Source organism: Oryctolagus cuniculus, chromosome 19 (assembly GCF_964237555.1).
Source record: "Oryctolagus cuniculus chromosome 19, mOryCun1.1, whole genome shotgun sequence".
Lineage (NCBI taxonomy): Eukaryota > Metazoa > Chordata > Mammalia > Lagomorpha > Leporidae > Oryctolagus > Oryctolagus cuniculus.
This window is the reverse complement of record NC_091450.1, coordinates 43687923-43709479: the sequence shown is the minus strand read 5'-3', so window position 1 is coordinate 43709479 and position 21557 is coordinate 43687923. Positions and strand designations below refer to the sequence as shown.

The following is a 21557-nucleotide window of genomic DNA, read 5'->3' as shown; positions in this document are numbered from 1 at the left end:
CTGCACACCTGCTGGCCCTCTCTCTGCTGTGCATTTGAGAAGTTACTAGAAATGGCTGTCATCCTTAGAGTTAGGTGCATTCCATAAACATAGCCTTGCTCTGCACTAACAGGATAAGTTCGGAACCTAATTTGGTCCCTACAGAGGTCTCGTGGGCTGAGAAAATAGGTGAGAATTCCAATAATTATTACTTCCAATCAACTTGAATCATCTGATCCTCCACCTGCACAGCCCTCTCCCACGTGGGTCTCCAAGGACTTCCATGTTGAAGACGTCTCCTGCTGAAAGTCTGCCCTCCAAATACAAGAGCCACAAAAGGGCCGAGCTCAATTCTGTCTGCCCACAGAACATTCCAGAAAGGCTGCAGAGCCTCAGAAATACTCTCACCTTCTATAAGCTGAGTAGATGCTTTTTTGTTCTTTTAAGATTTATTTATTTGAAAGTCAGAGTTGGGGCCGGCAGTGTGGCGCAGAAGGTTAATGCCCTGGCCTGAAGCGCCAGCACCCCATATAGGTGCCGGTTTGAGACCCAGCTGCTTCACTTCCGATCCAGCTCTCTGCTATGGCCTGGGAGAGCAGTAGAGGATGGCTCAAGTCCTTGGGCCCCTGCACCCACGTGGGAGACCCGGAAGAAGATCCTGGCTCCTGGCTTCAGATCGGCATAGCTCAAACCGTTGTGGCCAATTGGGGAGTAAACCAGTGGATGGAAGACTCCTCTTTCTCTCTCCCTCTCTCTCTCCTCTCTGTGTAACTCAAGACTTTCAAATACATAAATGTCTTAAAAAAAAAAAAAAAGAGTTACAGAGAGAGAGGGAAAGACAGAGAGGTCTTCTATTCGCTGGTTCACTCCCCCAATGACCAAAGCTGCCAGAGCAGGGCCGATCCAAAGCCAGGAGCCTCTTCCAGGTCTCCCACGTGGGTGCAGGGGCCCAAGCACTTGGGCCATCTTCTACTGCTTTCCCAGGCCACAGCAGAGAACTGGATCAGAAGTGGAGCAGCTAGGACTCAAACTGCAGACAGAGGCTTAGCCCATAACGCCACAGTGCTGGCCCAGTAAATAAAATTTTAAAGAACAAAGTTAAAATGAAGAACTACAAGGAACAGAAGTAGAAGGACCAACATCTGTACATAAAAACATTTAAAAGACATGAGAATGAAAGCATACATCAGGGGCTGTGCTGTGGCGGAGTAAGAAAAATCCTCTGTGTGCAGTGCTGGCATGCCATATGGGCGCTGGTTCGAGTCCCGGCTGCTCCTCTCTGATCCAGTTCCCTGCTAATGGCCTGGGAAAGCAGTGGAGGATGGCCCAAATGCTTGGACCCCCACACCCCATGTGGGAGACCCAGAAGCAGCTCCTGGCTCCTGGCTTTGGATTGGCACAGCTTGCTGTTGCAGTCATTTGGGGAGTGAACCAGCAGACGGAAGATCGATCTCTCTCTGCCTGCCTCTCTGTGTAGCTCTGCCTTTCAAATAAATAAATAAATCTAAAAAGGGGGGGGGGGGAGGAAAGGCTACATCAAGTGCAAAATAAGATGAGGAGGGCACATGCAAATACATCAGGGTGAGTTCAGGAACAAAGACAACTCAGACGCCTGCAAGAAGCCAGAGAGGCACTGCTGTCGTGTCCTCAGCACGGACTCTCCACGCGAGAAGAAAGCGGCAATGAACTTTACACGCGATCATCGCGTGAGGGCTGGGTGGGTGTATCTCTTTAAATCACTAACATCGCAGAACCTCTCCTGTGAGGCTCACACAGAACACAGAGAAACGGGCGAGGTTTCAGCACCGGTGTGCAACTTCCGCTCCTGGGGGCTTCCACAGCAGTCTAGCGCCCCCCCGCCCCCCCCCCGCCCCCCCCGCCCAGCTGGAGTTTCCAGCTCAGGCCCAGGTGGTGCTGAGTCACCTGTCTGCCGACCACACTGCTGGCCGGCCGGTGCTGCAAGATTCCAACAGAGGAAGAGGGAAAGAGATGCTCACCAAAGCTTCTTGAATGATAAGCTTTAGAAACTGACAGGAATTGAAACAAATGAGTGAAAGAACGGCTTCTGGACTTAAAAAAAAAAAAAAAAGGAAAAGAAAAAGAAACTGATAGGAAAAATGGGTCTTAAGAAGTTCAAGAGGGGGCAGGTTCAAGAGGGTTAAGCCGCTGCATAGGATGCCCACACCCCGTACCAGAGTGCCTGGTTCAGATCCTGGCCCCCGGCACATCCAATCCAGCGTTCTGCTACGGGGGAGGCAGCCTGGATGACCCAGGAGGAATCCAGGCATGACTGTCGTGGGCATCTGGGGAGTGAACCAGAGCATGGAATATCCCAATCTCTGTCTTTCTCTCTGCCCTTCAAGTAAATGAAAATAAACTTTCAAAAATAAAGATAATTTCAAGAATAATCTAATTAGATTTCCAGAAGCATAAAACGGATTGCACAATTTTAAAAACCCAGCAGAGGAAAATATGACCCAAAAAAAGCATTATAAGATTAATTAAAAATAAATGGGTGGGCGTGTGGTGCCGTGGGTTGAGCCTGCCACTCAGGACACCCACGAGCCATATGAGAGTGTCTGGACCAAGTCCCAGCTTTTCCACATTTCCAGTCCGGCTTCCTGCTAACGCAGACCCTGGGAGGCAGCAGCTGATGGCCCAAGTAGCTGGCTCCCTGCCACCCACACGGACGACCTGGACCGAGTTCCTGGCTCCCGGCTTTGGCCTGGCCCTGGCTATCTCTGGCACTGGGGAGGTACACCAGCTGATGGGAACGCGAGCACTCTATTGAGTTCTCTCTGCCTCACAAATAAGTTAAAACAAACAAACAAACAAGCAAGCAAACAGACTCAACCTGGGTTTAAAAAAGGAGACCCTGCAGCAAACGGACTCGAGTGCAGCCACGGAACACAGGAAGACTGGAAATGACAACAGAGAGAAAAAGCTGCACCAGAGAAACAGAAACCAAAAGCAAAAGGAAAAAAAAAAAAAAAAAAAAAAAAGGAGAATCTTCACAATGAAACCAAACAGGACTGAAGGTGAAAAACATCACAAAGGATGAAGAAGCAGGCTCTCTCTACACCAGAAAAGCAAACGATAAATCAGGGCGAGAGAAAGAGCGTGAGGGGCGTCTAACCTTGCAGCCGCAACTCGATAGAATGTAGCAGTCGTCACCGACTCGGGAAAGGAATCCACCAAGGCTTAGAGGCATAGAGTAACAGGAATGCACCACACAGAGACCAACACCCTAATATACTGTGTAAATACACTGTAAATGTGTACAAAGTTTTTCCTTCTGAAAAAAGCACTTTCTGAGCACATATGGAACATCCATCAAAATCCAGCATGTGCAATGCACCAAAAAGGCCTCAAATAGTCCACAAAATGAGGACCATGTGGACCCTGTTATCTGCCCGTGTCATAAAAATAGGCATCAATAACATTTTAAAAGCCATTACAGAAAAATATCAAGAACCCTCTCCCAAAAAAATAAGCTCTTAAATAATCCTTGGGTTAAGGAGGAGATTATAAAGGAAATTGTCAAATGAGTGAAAATGAAAGCATTACACATCGGAACGTGTAGAACACAGATCAAGGAATACTTAGAGGCAACGTTACGGCTTTGAGAACCTCTCTCAGAAAATAAGAATTCAAGTAAAAGGGCCGATCATTCAAAAAAAAAGTTAGGAAGAGAATTCCCAGAGATGAAAGTGAAAAAAAAAAAAAAAAGATAAGTGAAAAAGGCTACAGCTGAAGGCAGAGTGATGGGAGGAAAGAAACCTACACGAAACGGACACACTTCCCTAAAGCTGTAAGAAGCCGAAACTGGTGCAAGAGGAAACCCAAACAGAGCACTAACAAAGGCAGTGAAATGCCCGGGCAAGGCCTCCCAGCTCACCCTGGCTCGGGCCCTCCCGTGCTAACCCAGTCTACGAGACAGGATGAGGAGACAATACAGCCCAACTGGACCTAACAGAACATTTGAAAGCTTTAAGCCCAACGATTTTTTTCTTAAATGCAAGAGGAAGAAAGGTTTATCCCAGAGAGTTACAGCTGATTCAATATCAGATTAGCAATAAAATGGACCCCAGTTATGGATCAAGGGATTAAAAAACTGCACAGACACGAACAGATTTCAAGGAAAAATATTTTGTAAAGGTCAACAACTATTTACAATAAAAAAATAAAAAAAGAAAGAGAAAAAAAACTCTCTAAAAACCAGGGGAGGAGGGGGAAAGGCCGCCGTCCCTCCAGGCACGGGAGAGCAAGGAAGGCCACTCTCACCAACACCAAGCAAGTGAGGTCCTGAGCTTCAAACCGGGCTACTCCAGGGTAAGGAACAAATCAAACCGTCAGTGTTTGGTAAATGACATTATCTCCAGAGAAACGGCAACAGAATCCAGTTGTTACCCAGCAAAAATGGGAAGTCAGCGTGCCGGTTTCAAAATCAATCAACAAAAAACAGTTGTTCTCCTCTACACCAAAGTCACTAATTAGAAACAAAATATTTCAAAGAAAGACACGGTGTGCAAGAACTGCACAAACTGTAGAGCACTAGGAATTATTCGAATAAAGAACTCACAAAACCTTCGTGGAGAAAGCAAGCCAAAACGTACAGGAAAATATCCTTGCTCGAGGATGCGACAGCTTAGTGATGCACTCTTGCCAAAGTAACCTGCCTATTTCGTCTAAAGCCAGTGAAAACCCTGCAGAATTTAGTGTGTGTGGTGGGGGGGGGGGGGGGCTTGACAGAAATACACATGCAAGAATAAAGGAGCCAAATGGCTGAGATACTGTGAAAGTTAAAGCAAGAGAACAAATCCTTGCTAGCAAAAGGGAAGACACAGCAGAGGGCCAGCGCTTTGAGCCATGAGGGATCGGTGCAGAAAAACGCACAGGGCAGCGGAACAGAAGGCAGGGGCCTGCCGGCCTGGAGTGCGAGAGAGGCGGCTTCCCAAGCCGGAGATGCGGGGGAGGGGCAGGGGGCTGCTGCCGGCCAGGGGCCAATCGTGCCAGCCTACACCAAAGGTCTCCGTGTGAAAAGACAAAGCCACCTGCCTACGGAGGCAGGCACAGCCTTGTGACCTTGAGCGGGGAGGTCTCTCTCCAGCAAGATTAAAGTGACACAGAGCACGAGGTGTCAAAGGGACAGATCCTGACTGCGTGAAACCCACGCGCTCCTCCTGAGGACCACCGCGGGCAGATCCACAAACACACGACAGACACGGAGCAGGCGCAGCAGCGCACATCCACAAAGCCTCCCACGTGTGAAGAACCCACTGGGGGGAAAAGTTACCCTTGCAGAAGAGAGAAGAGACAAAGTAGATGACCAAGCAATTTACGGAAGGGCATGTGTGGAGGGGTGACAAGGACGAACTGGGGCCATTGAATGAATAAGCCCTTCTGGTGGCCAGAGAGAAATGACAACACTGAAGCGCCACTTCAAAACCATTAGAATGACCAAAAAAAAAAAAATCTCCACAGAGGGGCTGATGGGAAATGCAAATGCAGAGCACTGATGGGGAGGGGCGTGGTGCAGGTGGGACACCTACCCTGGCCCAGCAAGCAGGCAGGCTCCCAGACACCCAGTGATCACTGTGGCACTGGGGTATGGCCAGGCCTGGGGAGCCGGCACAGTGCTGCGGCCTGAACCATCCTGTTGAAGCCCCAGCCCTCAACACCACGCCTGCGAAACAGAACCTCCGGAGGGTAATAGGGGTGGACGAGGCGGCCCTCATGGCGGAATTACCGCACTCTGTGAGAAAAGACACCACAAGGCTGGGTTGCCCTTTCTCCCTCTCTCCCTCTCCCTGCCACGCAGTGACCCAGTCTGACAGCCCTCACTGGAACCCACATCAGCCAGCGCCTGTCTGGTGGACTTCCGGCTTCCAAACTTCGGGGTTAAGCCCCTGGCCCACAGCATGGATTACAGGGGCCCAAACAGGCTATCACCTCCATAGGCAGGTGGCTTTGTCTTTTCACATGGAGACCTTTGGTGTAGGCTGGCACGATTCTCAAGATGGACTCAAGGTGCAAGAGTGGCCAGCACGCCCATGGCTCCCACCACAGTGCTCGAGTTTGAGTCCCAGTTCCGGCTGCGGATGCTGGCTTCCGGCCACTGGGCACCCCGGGAGACCAGTGACAGCTCGGTTAATTGAGTCCCTGCCACCCCTGTGGGAGACCTGGATGGAGTTCCTGGCTCCTGGCTCCGGCCCCAGCCCAGGCTGTTGCACACACCTGGAGAGTGAACCAGTGGAAGGGAGCTATGCCACTCTCAGATACGTTAAAAAATAATAATAATTTAAAGGAAAAAAAAAAGGTGGAATCAATGCAGCCATCACAAGTAACGAATGAAACTTAGAGGGAAGAGCATGGACGGATCTCAGAAAGTGTGCACAGCCCCAGGCCACGCCCTGATGTAAAACTACTGCAGCCGCCAGCAGGCCACGCCGTGTTCAGCTCTCTTGAGGACGCAGCAGCTAATCAAAAGTGGACCTAGAACAGGGGATTGGTGTCCGTGAACTAGAGGCGTGACCACACGCATGCACGCCTGCTCCGCACACCCGGGAATCCCAAGGCAGGCAGCAAACAGGATTTGGTTCTTCTTGCCCGCGGTATAGAAATCAGTTAAAATCCTCACAACTTGAGCCGGCGCCGTGGCTCAATAGGCTAATCCTCCACCTTGCGGCGCCGGCACACCGGGTTCTAGTCCCGGTCAGGGCGCCGGATTCTGTCCCGGTTGCCCCTCTTCCAGGCCAGCTCTCTGCTATGGCCAGGGAGTGCAGTGGAGGATGGCCCAGGTGCTTGGGCCCTGCACCCCATGGGAGACCAGGAGAAGCTCCTGGCTCCTGCCATCGGATCAGCGCGGTGTGCCGGCTGCAGCGGCGGCCATTGGAGGGTGAACCAACGGCAAAAGGAAGACCTTTCTCTCTCTGTCTCTCTCTCTCACTGTCCACTCTGCCTGTCAAAAAAAAAAAAAAATCCTCACAACTTGACTGATGGATCCCGGCATCTTGAACACCGGAAGACACCTGGTGAGGTGTTCTCAGCTTTCAGCATCACAGTGAGCTGACCTGAGGACAGCCCCCAAGGCGGGGGAGATGCCACACCTGTCGGAAGTGACACCGAGAGAGGGCCAGGAGCATGACCGAAGGAGGCTCGGTGTTTTGCTGGAGCGCAGGGAGGCTGCCGACTGCACGCACACTCACACCAGCTTCTAATTCCCCGGAACTGGCTATCAGCCACTCCAACTGCTGCTTTAGTAGGGGGCATCTGGCTTGGCAAATGGGCCTCTGCTCGCTGTTAGACCAAGCTGACAACTCCCATTCCCTCCTCGTTCCCAAATCCGCCTTTCAGGGCCGGCACATCTCCAACCACTGCCTATGAGCCACCCCCCACCACAGCCACGGGGAGCCGCGTCCCAGAACCCGGGTGTCAGTGGCGACATCCTGGCTCCCGAACACTGTTCCTGCCGCCCAAGCCTCAGGTGCCTGCCTTCTCTTTGTTGTGGGCTGGACGTCTTGCTGAGACAGCAATGGCAGGGACATGTCCACAGGCAGACCACGGCAGCTCAGCCCAGGGCGGAACCACATGCCACAGCAGTGCCACCAGCCATTCCCTGAGACCGCTCACCGCACCCGAACCGGCCCCGGCTCCAGACTTCTTTAGGTGAGGTTCCTTGCTGGTGGGCCAGGAAGGGGGAGGTTGGCTCTCATTCAGAGCTGCACCAGGGCCACCTCCACGAGGCCCACTTGTACACAGCAGGGGTCCCGGGGGAAATACTGCCCCACATGAGCACTCCAAGAAGTGGGTCAGTGGGAGGACCAGGCAGGAAGAGTGGAAAGGGACCCCCGTCTGGACGTGACCAGGAGCACAGAGAGCAAGCAGCAGTTACACAGAAGAACCCAGAAAGTAAACGGTGTCAAACATTTGTACCTCCCGTTGCTTGGCACGACCCTCTTGAGCACACGCAAGAACACTGAAAACACCCATCCACCCACAAAGGCGGTCGGCTCCCCGTCCCCAAAACCGGCACAACCCCCCGCTGCTCACCGGCTGAGAAGGGGTGACCCCAACACCGAAGCCCGTGCAGCAGAAGCCCCTTGCAAAGGGCCACGGAGCAGTCCATCTTGACGTGAGAGCCCAACACGGGCAAATCCAGAGACAGGAAGTAGACGCTGGTGACTGCACAACCCGAATACACTAAAAATCAGAGCACTCAGGACTTCAGGAAGGCGAATTTTGTTACATGAATTTTGCCTTAAAAACGACAACAAAAAAATCAGGACCAGTGTTGTGGCATAGTGGGTAAAGCCACCACCTGCGATACCGGCATCTCATATGGGCACTGGTTTGTGTCCTGGCTGCTCCACTTCCGATCCAGCTCCCTGCTAACGCACCTGGGAAAAGCAGAGGACGATGGCCCCTGCCACCCATGTGGGAGACCCAGGTGAAGCTCCTGCCTCCTGGCTTCAGCCCGGCCCAGCCCCAGCTATCTGGGGAGTGACCCAGTGGCCAGAGATCTCTTTCTGTCTCTCCCTCTCTCTGCGGAACTCTTATAACTAAAGAAATCTTAAGAGAGAGAGAACAGAGAGACTGTGTAAGGAACCACTCTGCACCTGCACAGCAAGCACAATGATCAAAACGCATTTCTTTTCTCAAAAACACTCCACCACCTTGGCACTGCCCAAACCAAAAATCTCTCAAAAGTTCTCAAGTCCCTTAAATGGCGGAAAAACTGGGCTGGGCACTTGGGGCAGCAATGAAGACAGTGCCTGGGACAGCAGCATCCCACACGGACGTACCTGGATTCAAGTCCCAGCTCCACCCACGACCCCAGCTTCCCACTAATGCACACCCTGGGAGGCGGCCGGTGACAACTCAAGGAGCTGGGTCCCTGCTGCCTGTGTGGGAACCTGGATTAAGTTCCCAACTCCTGGCTTTGGCCTGACTCAGCCCCAGCTGTTGCTGGCATTTGGGGAGTGAGCGGCAGATGGGCAATTTTTCTCTCTCTCTGCCTTTCAAATAAACAAATGAAACTGCAAATAAATAATTTTTTTTTTTTTAATCCATAAGGCACAGCAGCATCCTAATGGCCCAACCCAAGCGTCTGTATCCACAGGGCTCTGATCGTGAAACAAGGCTCCGGTCCACACGGGAAACAGAGGACATGTTCCACGCTCTAGAATCCTCAGGCGACTGCATTACAAATACCTCTCTAGCTGTGATTTTCAGAACAGTGTCTTGCAAAGTTGCCCTAAGCCTTCAAACACTAAGAGGCATCGCTCAGAAACAGGACACTGGGCAGAGAATGGCACCCCTGGGCACCGCCCCCCCGGGGGGGGGGGACCCTGGCATGTGGAATGCAGGGCTGTCAGCAGGTGGCCGAGTGGGGACAGCACATCCCATTCTAGGGCAGCTCCCACAGCAGGGACACGCCACATGTCTGGCTTTAGTGGAGACAGCCTGCCGGGGTCCAGGTGCCCCAGCAAGACCCTCCTCCTCCTAACACAAGCTAAACCCACCCTGCTTGCAAAAAAGGATGCAGACCTTCTGAGAGGTCTGCGGACACATGGCTCTGTTTCAGGGTCTGATGGCTCGGCTCCCTGGACAGCCAACTGCACTGGTCCTCGTTTTAACCCGACTTCCTTCATCCCTTTTCCCACACCCCAGGGCGGTTCTCTAATGCCTTCCCTTCTCAGCACCCTGCCTTTCCAGCCCCTGAACCCTGCAGGCTCACTCGAGTGCCCCTCCCTCCCATCCCCAGGAACACAGGAGCCTCCCCAACTCACCTTCCTAGCAGGGGTCCCTCGCCACAGCCAAGTCCAAGGCCTCCTAGCTACTGTAGCCGCCCTTGGCCCTGCCCCACACACTGCTTCCTGTTGAGTTCAGCAACAGAGGACACTGGGCAGGCCACACGGCAGCCGGGTGCCGTGTCCGACGGGAAGTAGCTGTCCTGGCAGGCACAGGGTCCCTGCCAGTACGTACCTGACTCGCCACCAGGTCTCCCTATAATTAGTCATTGTAAGTGAAGCCGAACGCAATTAATTACATAATTTTGAAGTGTTCAAGTTTAATTCCATTAGAATTACATCATGAAACCAGGGAATTACAAAGGATTACAACAAAAAACAAATAGGGGTGAATAAAGAAACTCAGTCTGACTCCCCCACGTCTGGGTCGCATCCACTTGTTCTGTCGCCCCGCTTGTTTTTAATAAACCTGGGGGCGGTCCCAGGCAGATAGATGTCTGCAAGGGGCCTCCTGGGTGCTCAACAGGTCACTGAAGACTGACCCCCCACCCCGATGCTGCTGCCCAGCCCCAGTGTCTCTGACCACACAGGTGGCTGGCTGAAATGTCCAGCCCCCTACCCACCTCCGTGATGGTCAGCATCCCTACATCGGAAATGTAGGGCCCCGGCGTGCACGCATCCTCTCTTGCAGCCCCAGCCCCCTCCCCAAGACCATGATGGCCACACCCCATTCTTTCTTAGCCTCCTCCTGGCTTTGGTCTGCCCTTCATAGGAGCTCCGCAATGGACCCCCGTAGATGCCAAGCTGAGCCCTGGGCTGGCTGCCCCTCTCCAGCTGTGGGCCACCCGCTCCGTTCCCAGGGCACTGCCCCCTCCCCCAGATTCCCCACTTTTCACTGGAGTAAGAGGGCAGAGCCCACCCACCCCCAGACACACCCAGCCCCTCACAGCTCTGAGTCCAGCAGCCCTCTGATAGGCAGGGCAGAAGCAAGGGGACCTTCTTCTGCCCGGGGCGTGAACAGAATCCCGACCTCCATCAGGCACCATGGAGAAACAGCCAAGAAACAAGGAACGAACTGCCCCAAAGAAAACCGGGGCTGCACTACTACCAAGACCCTAGCGCTCCTTTGCATATTTTCTCTTTCAACTTACAATTTCATAAGAGAATAAAACGCATCGTCACCAAAAACCTCATCTGATCCCAGAGTCGCCTAATGGCTCAGTTTTCCAATGCGAACTCGCTGAAGAAAGTAAGTTAGGATCCAAGGAGCGTCCCCGTCACCGGGCTGCTTCTCCCAGGACATGCACCCCCCACCACCACCACTGTGAAGTCAGCTCCTGGCTGAGCCCACACCTGGTGTCGCCATCCTGCGTGGCTGATCACGTGATCCTGAGTGCTGACTGCTTGTCCTGACACTGCCGGGGAACCCAGTGTCACTGCAGTGTCTCCCAGGGGCCTGGAGAGCGGGGACCTGGGGTTGACCACTGGGTTGAATATAAACATCACCACCTACAAAGGACTCAAGTCCTCGTAGGGGCAATTGTCCCCCCAGTCCAGCACAGAGGGGATGGCTGCAGGACAGGGCAGGTCTCTCCCAGGGCCCCGGGGCCCTGCCTTTGGGCATTCTCACTGCCTAACATACCCAAAACTCCTCCAACAGACAAGCTGGTGGGCAAGGTGATGAGGAGGGCTCCCATAGGCTGTCACCCTAGCCGCACCCGCCCATCAGACAGGCGCTGGTGGCAGCGTGCCTCAGTCGGGGAGAACGCTTCTCATTGGAGCTGAGTCTGGAGTCACTTGCCAGCCACCTGCGGTGGTGGCCTGGATGGGGCTCCACGGGAATCCGCCCGCGCAGAGGGCTTGCCTGCCCCCAGGGCTGGTGTGTGGACGACATGGTGTAGACCCACAGGCAGAGCCAACGCCTGGCCCTGCGCATCGCCCAGGGGACATGAGTCTCAGTGTCCAAAAATAAATTTTTTTTAAAAGTTCCCATCTCGTCCCCGGTGGGTGTAAAACTGGTTCCGACACGCAGAACCCAGACCTGTGCCAAGTGTTCCCTGCTCGCCCCTGTCACCGGTCTTCACCCCACGGCGCCGAAAGCCACGCCAAACCCCAAGCGCCAGTCCAAGCCTCCAGGGTTTCAACTCCTCCTCCAGACTTCCGCCCTGCCTCCCTGCAGTGCCGCCTGTTCCCTGAGGGGCTCAAGCCCTGGGATTCCCACCAGTCCCCCAAATCCCACATATCCCCAAAAGAGCACCCCCTCCTCCCCTACCTGGGGTGGCTCCCCTCCCTCCACCCCGGCCCTGAAAAAGCCATACCCGTTGGGGTATCCTGGCTCTCCCAGCCCCCCACGGCAGCCCTCACTTCCCCAAATCTGTGCAAATGCCTGTGTGGCCAGACAGCGACGTCACTGCTGCAAAAATACCACAGGTACTTTCTTGGACCAAATGAAGAAGCAGTGAGCGCATGCAGGCTGTGAAGGCCGCCGCTCCGCAGTGGGTCTGGCCCAGAGCGAGATGTGCCTGTGCCCAGACACGCGCCAGACCCACACGCCAGCCCTGGGGGTGCAGACACGAGTCTCACTCCAGCGCCGACTCCCAAACCTGTGTGCTTCTCCCTACCAGCTTTCTCTTGCGTTTGTTGGGTCCCTTTGAGGAAGTGTTGCCTCCATTCAGGCCGTGAGCAGAGTTGGAGAACTGATCTCAGCCCAAGAATTGTTCTGCCCGATTCCACTTTGTTAAATGTGGGTTTTCTCCCTGATGTTGTATGTGGCACAGGTACAATAAGCTGTGCTTCGATCAAGGCATCTGTTACTTCGCACAGACAGACTGAAGCAAAAGAAATAGGAAAAGAAACGCCTGTCCTATCGGAGCACCCATCAGGAGCTCCCCAAACACGGCCATCCTTACAGAACCTGCCTGCCCAGCACAACATTAAAAAGATTGAGTTTGCATTCTTAAAGGAATTAGCTGAACCAGTCCTGAAACAGAACACACCAGACCGGCCTCCCTGGCGCAGCCCCACGGCTTCAGACGGCAGTTACTTCCTAGGTGCCAAGAATCGTGATGGGTACTGCCCGCCCCGAGGCCAAGCCAAATGGCAGGTGCATAGCAACACCCTGTAGGCAGCGGCGGGGGCCTGCGTGGTCAGGGTAGCTGGATGCTGTGGTGCCCAGTGTGGGGGTCACCTCGGTGCCATCACAGTCATGTCCTACTCCTGCCCACAGGAAGCTGCCACGTCCCACCTTCCGCAAAGGGGAGGCTGGCGCATGGGGGTGGAGGAGAGGAGCGCACAGACTCAGGCCTGGCTCTCAGGTGGACAGAAGGCGGGGAGGGGGCAAAGAGCAGGATTCTGGGGTCGCTCTTGCTGGGCCCAACGACTGGGCAAGGTGGAGACAACCCTCAGGAACTCTGTCTGCCGGCCTAAGGAATGCGGTCTCCAGCCTGTGCCAAAGCAAGCCGCGGCGGCATTTAGGGAGAAGGACGCATGATAAAATCAATGGTGTGGGGAGGCAGCTCTGGCAGCCGCATGTACAACAGACGGCGACCTGTTTTGAAAGGACAGTTCTGAAACAAGGGAAGGTGAGTTACTCCGCTGGTGTGCGTTAGTAAACCCCTGGTTCCCCCATGCAGCCAGCAGCCCCCAGACTGTGCACACACATACACACACACATACACACACACAGAGAGACTTCATCAAAGCCTCGGCTGGTCTTGGGATGACTGCGTAATTACATGCCGACACAGAGCCACGGGAAGCAACGGCAAACCACGTCTTAACTCCTGCCACCACTTACGTCCACCATCACTGCTCACGTCCGTCCCATCCCGACCCCACGACAACGCTGACAGACGTGCCGCCAGGGCAGACGGAGGGACTGGGCGTCCCCCGCCACCTCTCCCGTCCTGGGAGGCCCTCAGACAGGGCACGGTTTGTGGTGGACCCAGTCACCCGGAAGGGGTGTCCTGGGGCAGCCTGGGCTTCCTGTCCGGCTCTGGGATCCAGCAGAAACGTGACTCCACACTTGAACTCGGCCCCTGCTTGGCCGGGCCACGTGACAGCACGTGTTACTGTGGAAGGGGCGGGCCCAGGTGCAGGCAAAAAGACGGATTCCAGCAGACTCGCGCCTGGCTGCTGGTTGAAAGCAGGGACCCTGCGCTCCCTGGGTTGTGTTTCGAAGCGGTACAAGGAGGGGCACCTCTGCCGGGCGAGGAGGCAGCCCCTCCAGCCAAGACGCCGGTGCACGGTGTGCTGCTCTCCACACTCTCGGCGAGGGCAGAGGGACACAACGTGAAACAGAAACCATTCACTGGACGAGGAACTGCAAGGCTCAAGTTCTGGATCGACTACCGCGGTGAGAAACAGAAATAAACGGCGCGTCGCACCATTATCTGCCGCACCTTTCAGGACGAAGCAAAAATGGCCACGAAAGCAACAGAACGCTCCCAGAACAAAAGTCTCTGCCAGCCCTTATTCCCCCAAAAAAAAAAAAAAAAAAAAAAAAAACTTAAATATACAATTCCCTCTGGCAAGAATTTTATTTTTAATTTTCATTTACATAGTATCTTTCTTCCAAGAATCTCAAAATAATGATGGAGCTCCACAAATACGCATTTAAAAACACACACACACACACACACACACACAGTTGTCACAAGCCGAGAGAGGGGGACCGAGGTGGCAGCAAGGGGCTTAGCTGGCGCTGCCCGGGCTCGAGGGTGCTGCCGCCATGGCCCTCGCTCAGCCCATGGGCCTGGCTGGTGTTGGCGGCTTCTGGCGTCATCTGGTTAGCTCTCTTCAAACGACTTTTATCGAAACAGTGATTTCTCCCCCCAAAAAACAGGAGAGGGGTGTAGCAATAAACTCTCCGAGAAACAACTTAACAAAGGTATCCAGAGGGAGCTCGCGGTCTTGCTGGTCTTAAAAACAGAATACCGAGGAGTCCAAGGCAGCTGTGTCCCACAGGCCGTTCGTTCGCACGGCGCCGGCGTGGGCAGCCGAGATCTGAACGGCTTACAATCAGCAAGATGCTGTCAACACCCAAGTAAATTTTTAATGACAGTAAGAATGGCGTCCTATTCCTCACAATTTTGCAATCGCCACTTAAGAAAGAGCTGATTTGTCAATCTGTTTTTCCTTTAACCAAAGCCCAAACACCTAACAACCATAGACTTAAAAAAAAAAAAAAAAGTGGATTGCGTTCACTTATCAAATAAACACAGTCAGAGTAGAGAGCTATGGACAGAGCGCACCCTGCACAAGTGCACCCAAGGGCGGGCGAGGCAGGAGCAAGCGACCCGCCTGGCCCCCAGCAATTTCTTCCCGCATCAACCGTCAGGAGCACCCAGGACCTCACGCGTGGGCAGACCCAGCGGCTCCTGTGTTTTCCCAAGAGGTGAGCCCCTTTGCCAGCACTGCCAACTCCTTTTCACAAGCCAAAGCCGATGCCGGTCAGTTTCACTCCTCTGCCCCGAATCTCCCACCTGGCCGATTTTTTCCCCCCAGTTGTTCTGTCCCCCCCCTTACCAAATCTCTAGGAGGAAGCCTCCCATCCCCCCCTCCCTTCCGGTCTCCTGTCTGCCTACTCTTCCGCGTGGGAAGACCCCTGGGCGGGCGAATGGGGGAGTCCAACCGATCTGGGGAGATGCCCGGGACGCGCCAGGCGCCTCATGGTCCAGGACTCTAATAAACAGGGAACATTCTGCCGACTGCCCTGGGCCTCCTACAACCAGGAGGAGCCTTTGGATTAAAGGGAAGAAACCGGCCACCTTTATTTTGTGCGCTCACGTCATCCCATCGGAATTCAGTGACAGCAAGAATGATCATCATTTTTAACACAGCACTGTTTGCTTTATAAAGGAGAGGTTTTGCAACAAATTAGCTGTCTTTCAAAAGGACTTGTTCACCCTCCTCTGCTTTTCAACTGGGTCCTTGTGGTTTTTTTTCTCAAAAATCTCTAGGCCAGCACAGGCGTTTGCCATAGCGGTCACCCTGCCCACCGTGGGATGCCTGCACCCCATACCACAGTGCCTGGGTTTGAGTCCTGTCCCTGCTTCTGTTCCAGCTCCCTGCTAATGTGCACCCTTGAAGGCAGCCAAGCACTGTGTCATTGTCACCCTCGTGGGAGACCAGATGGAGCAGCAGGCTCCGGCTTCAGCTGCCGTGGGTACTTGGGAGTGAACCTGAGGGTGACCGATCTGTCTCCTTCTGTCTGTCACTCTGCCCTTCAAATAGCAAGAATCTCTTCGGTCATAACCCAGACTAGAACAGCATCACAGTACACCCCGCAGCCCCAAGCTGCAACACCTACACACAGACCGAAACAGGCTCCCAGCGGGCTTGTCGCCTGGTCTTCAGGAACGCGCTTCACAAACCAGAACGGGAAAAATGACTCAGACGACTCGGAGGGGCCCCGTCATTAGTTTCTTACTGAGGTCTCCCCCCCCCCACCCCGGCCAAGACATTAATACCCACGACGTATGTGTGCGTGCTGTAGGAGCTACGCCCCGCTTTTTAAACGGAGAGGTTTCCGAGAAACTAACTTCCCTCCGAATTCTAAGCCACTGCCATTATCACCACAGAACGTGTGCGCCCCAGCGCTCCGGCCGTGAAAGGTCTGTCCACTCAGGGATCACAGACGCACTCCTGGCCCTGAGAAGTGGCATTTGGAGATGGAAGGTCAATCTCGCGGCTGATTTTTGCCTTGGAGAGTTCCCGCCTCACGCCGTGCTCCGCGCACACGCCCTCTGCCCTGTGCCGAGGCATTCGCAGGCACGGCTGGCACGTCCAGGTAAACAGGGGCGGGCACACCGAGAGGCCTGGGGCCCCTGGGCAAACAGCTGTGCAGAGCCCAGCGGCCACGCCGGGCTTCGCTGTGGTAAGGCTCGACGCAGGATTCCAAGAATTCCACCTGTTTCCAATTAGATACCAGAATTGCTTGAGTGTTTAAACTACATCCACTTGCTACTTATACAAAACAATTCTTCCGGGTTTTTTGAACATTTTAAATATGTTAAAATAAGATTAAGGGTCTGGTTTAAACAATCAGAGGCAGAGAAATTTCAGCTGAAACCAAAACTCACTCACTCACTCTCTGATAACGAAGAGCTTCAGACAAAACAGAAGGTCTGGATAGGCAACTGTCTGTTGTTGACAAGGACTAATAGAAATCAGACTGTGCAGAGGGAGAGCAGCATTTCAGACAGCGAGACGGGAAGTGATTCGAGATCGGGTTTAGGCGAGCCCCACAAGGCCCGACGTCCGGCACGTTAGCGTGACTTCCACCGGAACGTCTAACTGGCGTTCCTAACGTCGGTCAGATACACCTGCCTGGTAAGTATGCGACACTGACGCGAGCCGCACGTGGGAGCCGCAGCCCGGGCAGGAAGTTAGCCTCCCTCGCTAGGATTTCTTCATACAATGAATTTCGCCTTTAAAAAACCATGTGCCTGTTCTCCACCAACACGCTCATCCTTCCTTCTCTGCACGGCGGGTTTCCTTGGCTTTACCAACGAGCTGGAACAGTCTGGGTTTTCCTAACCCTAACCTCCTTTTCCCTTCCAGGAGGTAGAACCTCTGGACGGCCTGGGAAACAGTTCTGATGGCTCACTGCTACTGGCGCCCCCCCCCCCGGGGGGGGGGCAGAGGACAGAGCACAAAGCACCGTGTCTGTGGCTCGCACCAGACGGACACCGGGAGGGTCTGGGGCAGGTCTGGGGCTCGGCGGGGTCAGCCACCAGCATTCGCAAGGTTAGCTGGGTGGATCAGAATGACCGTAATGTCTGCGGGCACTGGGCTGGTTGCCCCCTTTCCAACTTTCTCATGCTGGCTAACAACTGACAGACCACCGTACACAGAACAGGAGACACAGGCCAGGGGTCTCCGGGAGCCAACTGCATTAGGAGCTGTGGCACTAACTCAACACCCCTTCTACTGCCTGCATCATTAAAGAGGTCTAGTTTCACACAGGCAAAACAAAACAAAAAAATCAACTGACAAGGACCCCCTCCCACCACCAGTCTCAAAGACATTGACATTGAATAACTAAAGAAGAAGAAAAGAGGGGAGCAGGCGGCAGCCCAGTTTGCTTACTCATTTTGTACTACATGGGATATTTTCATTACAACGGACGGCCGAGCACACACACTCCCCGGGTGGGAGTAAGCCAAAGAAGCCAGCCGCCGCCGGTTTTGAGGTTCACTTTTGCAGGGGCTCTTTCAAGGGGAAAGTGCCCCTCCGCCCCCCACCGCCTCTCCTAGAAATAACGCTAGGGCAGGAAGCCAGGCGGGGGCAGGCCCCGTCCCCAGGAGTCCAAAGTCTCACCAACGAGCAGAATAACATGGGCTTGTTTAAATTTCTACAGTGGTGTTGTTCTTATTTAAAGTTGGGGGGGGGGGTGTAGGTGAAGCCTGGTTCTGTACACGCGTCTGGGGTAGGATAAAAACTTGTCCAACTTGTCCTGGCAAGGCCACACAGCTGCAGCTTCCACACCGCAGACCACCGGGACGCAAAGGGGAACGAAACTGGGCACCCGGCGCCCCGACGGCAGCAGCCTCAGCACCGGCGGGCGGAGCAGGAGAGAAACCCCGGGCGCAGCAGCCCCAGGTTGCCGCCGGGCTGGCTCTCTCACCTGGCTCCGTCGAGCCGAGACTCAGCCTCTTCCCAGCCCACGCGGGGCTCTGCGGGCAACCCGATCCCAGCACGAGGAGGGCTGGAAAAATGAGAAGAGCTGAAAACTAAGGACTTCTCACTCAAACGGCAGCCCGCCTGCGGGGAACAGAGGGGACACTGAACTAGACACCAACCCGGAAGGCCTCCCGGGGGCCCCGACCGGCCTTCAACCTGAACTCCGGCGTTCCACACCCAACTCAAGTTTCCAAACACGCCACGCAGCGGCCCCAAGAAACCACTGGAGGCCAGACCAGGAGGAGAATGATGCTCGGATAAACGCGTTTTGCTTCGGGGGTGTTGTCTGAGTTTTTTCTTATTTATTTATTTATTTATTTATTTATTTTGCAAGCTCAACATAAAGTTCATTGAAATAAGATGCCCAGGGAAACTTTGAATCAAATCTGAGAGCCACAGTTCAGGGTTCCCTGAAGAAGAGGCAGACCCCGGTGGGGTGTTACAGAGTTTGTGAAAAAACCTGTTAACTCCCCGCAAACCGAGCCAATTCCCAGGCCTTTCTTGCTAGGACGCTTAAAAAAGAAAACTTCATTGATACGAAGCCAGGATGTCACATTTTGGGACACAGAGGGCAGAAAGAAAAAAAAAATCAAGGTTTGTCTCTTAAAAACTCCACAACGGGTTTTACAGTGAGCACAGGAATTAAATTATGGTAAAAGGGAGCTATTTTTACTAAAACAGGGTAGACCAATTTATCAAAAATGCCATTCAGCTGTGTTCTTTACAGTCCGGAATCTAATTTACACAATAGACACTTTGGAGTAATCCATTTTACTCAATAAATACTCAGACTCCTTTAAGTTTCAGTCTTATCGGAAATGCATATTTCACATAGTCTTCTTGCTCGTTAAGCGAGAAATCCCAGGAAATTTCACAACGACCACGAGCCTGCCTTATCGTTCTTACGTGGACACGGGGGCTGGAGCAGGCGCCAACAATTAAAGTTGCCGGCCTCCGCGTGTGCGTGTCAATCCGCTCCGCTCCACGCGAGCCTGCCTCTGCTTTACTCCCAAAGGTCACCGCCACCAGCCAAGTTCAGCCAAGTTTACGCACGTCTGTCTCCCAGCGGCGCGCAGGAGCCCTCTCCCAGGGACACTGCGGGACCCCCGCCTTCCCCACCCCCGCCCTCGGCGCTGGCCCCCGCGCCGCTCACCTTCAACTTGGCTCCGGCTACGCACAACATCCACCCGGCAGAGTCCCGGGGCAGTCCAGGCACGGCCGGCGCGGAGCTGGCACTCGGGGGGCCAACCCCGAGGGCGCGCCGCTCCTCTGGCTGGGGGGTGACAGGCAGGAACGCGCCCCCCGGGCACGGCGGCGGCGGCGAAGCCGGGGGACAATCCTCGCGCGGCGCCTGGGGCTCAGCGCCCGCATCCCCAGCCGGCACGCCACAGTCCAGCGGGGGCCCCGGGGCTTCGCTTTGGAGAACCGGAGCCGAAGAGGCACCACGGAACGGCCCCACCACGCGCTCCATTGCGCCTGCAGGACAGGGCAGGACCCCCGAGGTCACTAGGGCCGTTGGAGCCGGCTGGCAGGCGGTGAGCGCCACCCGGACCCGCGGCCGGGAGGAAGCGCCCCTCGCCCGGCACCCGGCGCGCCGGGGCGCAGCGCGGGGCCTGCGCTCTGGGAAAGTTGCAGCCCCGCTCCTCGCGCCGGCACCCGCGCCCGCCGGGCGGTCCCGGACGCCGCGACCCCGCCGCACAGCGTGCGGGAAGCCCCTGCTGCCCCGCGCCAAGTTTCCCCGAAGCGCCCCCGCGGGGGTCCCCTGGTCGCGCAGGGGCAGGTCCGCGCCACTCGCGCAGGCACACAAAAGAGCCGGGCGGACCGAGGGATCCGCGGGTGGCCCCCGGGTGCTCCCCCGGACGTAAACAAACCCCGGGGTCCGTGCGGCCAGCCACGCCGGGCGCGGGGGTGCGGCAGGGGCCGCTGACAGCCGGGAGCGGCGGCCGGGCCCCCGGGCCGGCCGGCCGGGGCAGGGAGCGCGGGCGCCCGCCCGCCCGCCTGGCCGGAGCCGGGCCGCGCCGCCGCCGCCGCCGCCGGTGGCCGCTCTGACCCTCCCCCGAGCCGGCGGCACCACAGCGCCACCAGCCCCAGCTCCGCCGCGCCGGCGGCAGTGGCGGCGGCGGCTCCTCCTGGAGAGGCAGGCGCTTCACCCCCCACAGCAACTCCCCGCAAACTTTCCCCGGGAATACGGCGGGGCCGGGGGCGCGGGGCGCGGGCGGGCGCCGCCGCCGCCGCCGCCGCCGCCGCCGGGCCGCAGCCCCCTCCCGGCGCCCGCCGCCCGCCGCCCGCGCCCCGCTCGCGCGCGCGCGCCCCGCAGGCCGCCGGGGCCGCCCCCTCCCCGGTCCCGCGGCGGCGGCGGTGGCGCTGGCGGCGGCCGCGCAGGGCCCGGGGGGGCGCCCCGGGTGGGGGCAGACACCGGGGGCAGCGGTGGCGGCGGCGGCTCCCGGCGCCATCTTGGGCTGATCGATGAATTGAACAAAGAGGATCAATTTCTGATCAAGCGAGTTATCAATGGGGGCCGGGGAGCGAGAGGGACTTGTCCCCGACTCGGCCCCGCTCTCCCCGGCACCCCCCTCCTCCCCGCCGCCGCGGCCCCCCGGCGGCCGGGCAGCCCGGGGACCCCGGGGGAGGCCGCGACCGCCCGCAGCCCCCACCCCCGGGCGAGAGGCCGAGCGAGGAGAAGCCTGACCTGCAGCTGCTGTAAATCAAAGCGCTTCCAATATTGAAACATCGATCCCACATTGGCCGCCATCTTGAGACATATTGAGACGGAGTGAGAGGCTGATAGAGAGGGGGCTGGAGTTCAGGAGCCGCCAGGAGGCAGCAAGCGGGCGGCGCCAAAACCCGGCCTGGAGCCGGCCGCCGCCGCCGCCACGGAGGACGCGGACTCCTCCTCACGGCGCCGCCGCCGCCGCCGCCGCCGCCGCAGCCATGGCGAGCCCGAGCCGGAGCCGGAGTCGCAGCCCGAGGGCGCGGCGGCCGCCAGTCGGCCCGGCGCGCGCGGCCCCCGCCCCCTCCCCCGCGGCGGGCGGGTGCCCGGCCCGCGACCCCCGCCCCTCCCGGGCCCCCAGCCCCGGCCGCGGCGGCGGCGGCGGCGGCGAGGGCGGGCGCGAACCCGGCCCCGAGGGGGCGCTGGAGGGC

The 21557-nt window shown here is 56.3% G+C and overlaps 1 protein-coding gene across 12 annotated transcripts in view; it reads right to left on the bottom strand.

Annotated features, from left to right (window-relative positions):
• The window catches only part of CUX1 (cut like homeobox 1), a 312734-nt gene extending 291421 nt beyond the window's left edge, over positions 1 to 21313 (bottom strand). For 8 of the 12 annotated variants that reach the window (XM_051837966.2, XM_051837967.2, XM_051837958.2 and 5 more), the window contains exon 1: positions 21106 to 21313. In XM_051837966.2, coding sequence (XP_051693926.1) covers positions 21106 to 21168 — 63 coding nt within the window. In that variant the 5' untranslated portion in view covers positions 21169 to 21313. Of the gene's footprint in view, positions 1 to 19569; positions 20359 to 21105 lie in introns of those variants that run through there. The other 4 variants (XM_051837952.2, XM_051837954.2, XM_051837953.2 and 1 more) reach the window with 3 other exon arrangements.
• Positions 21314 to 21557: the final 244 nt, after the last annotated feature.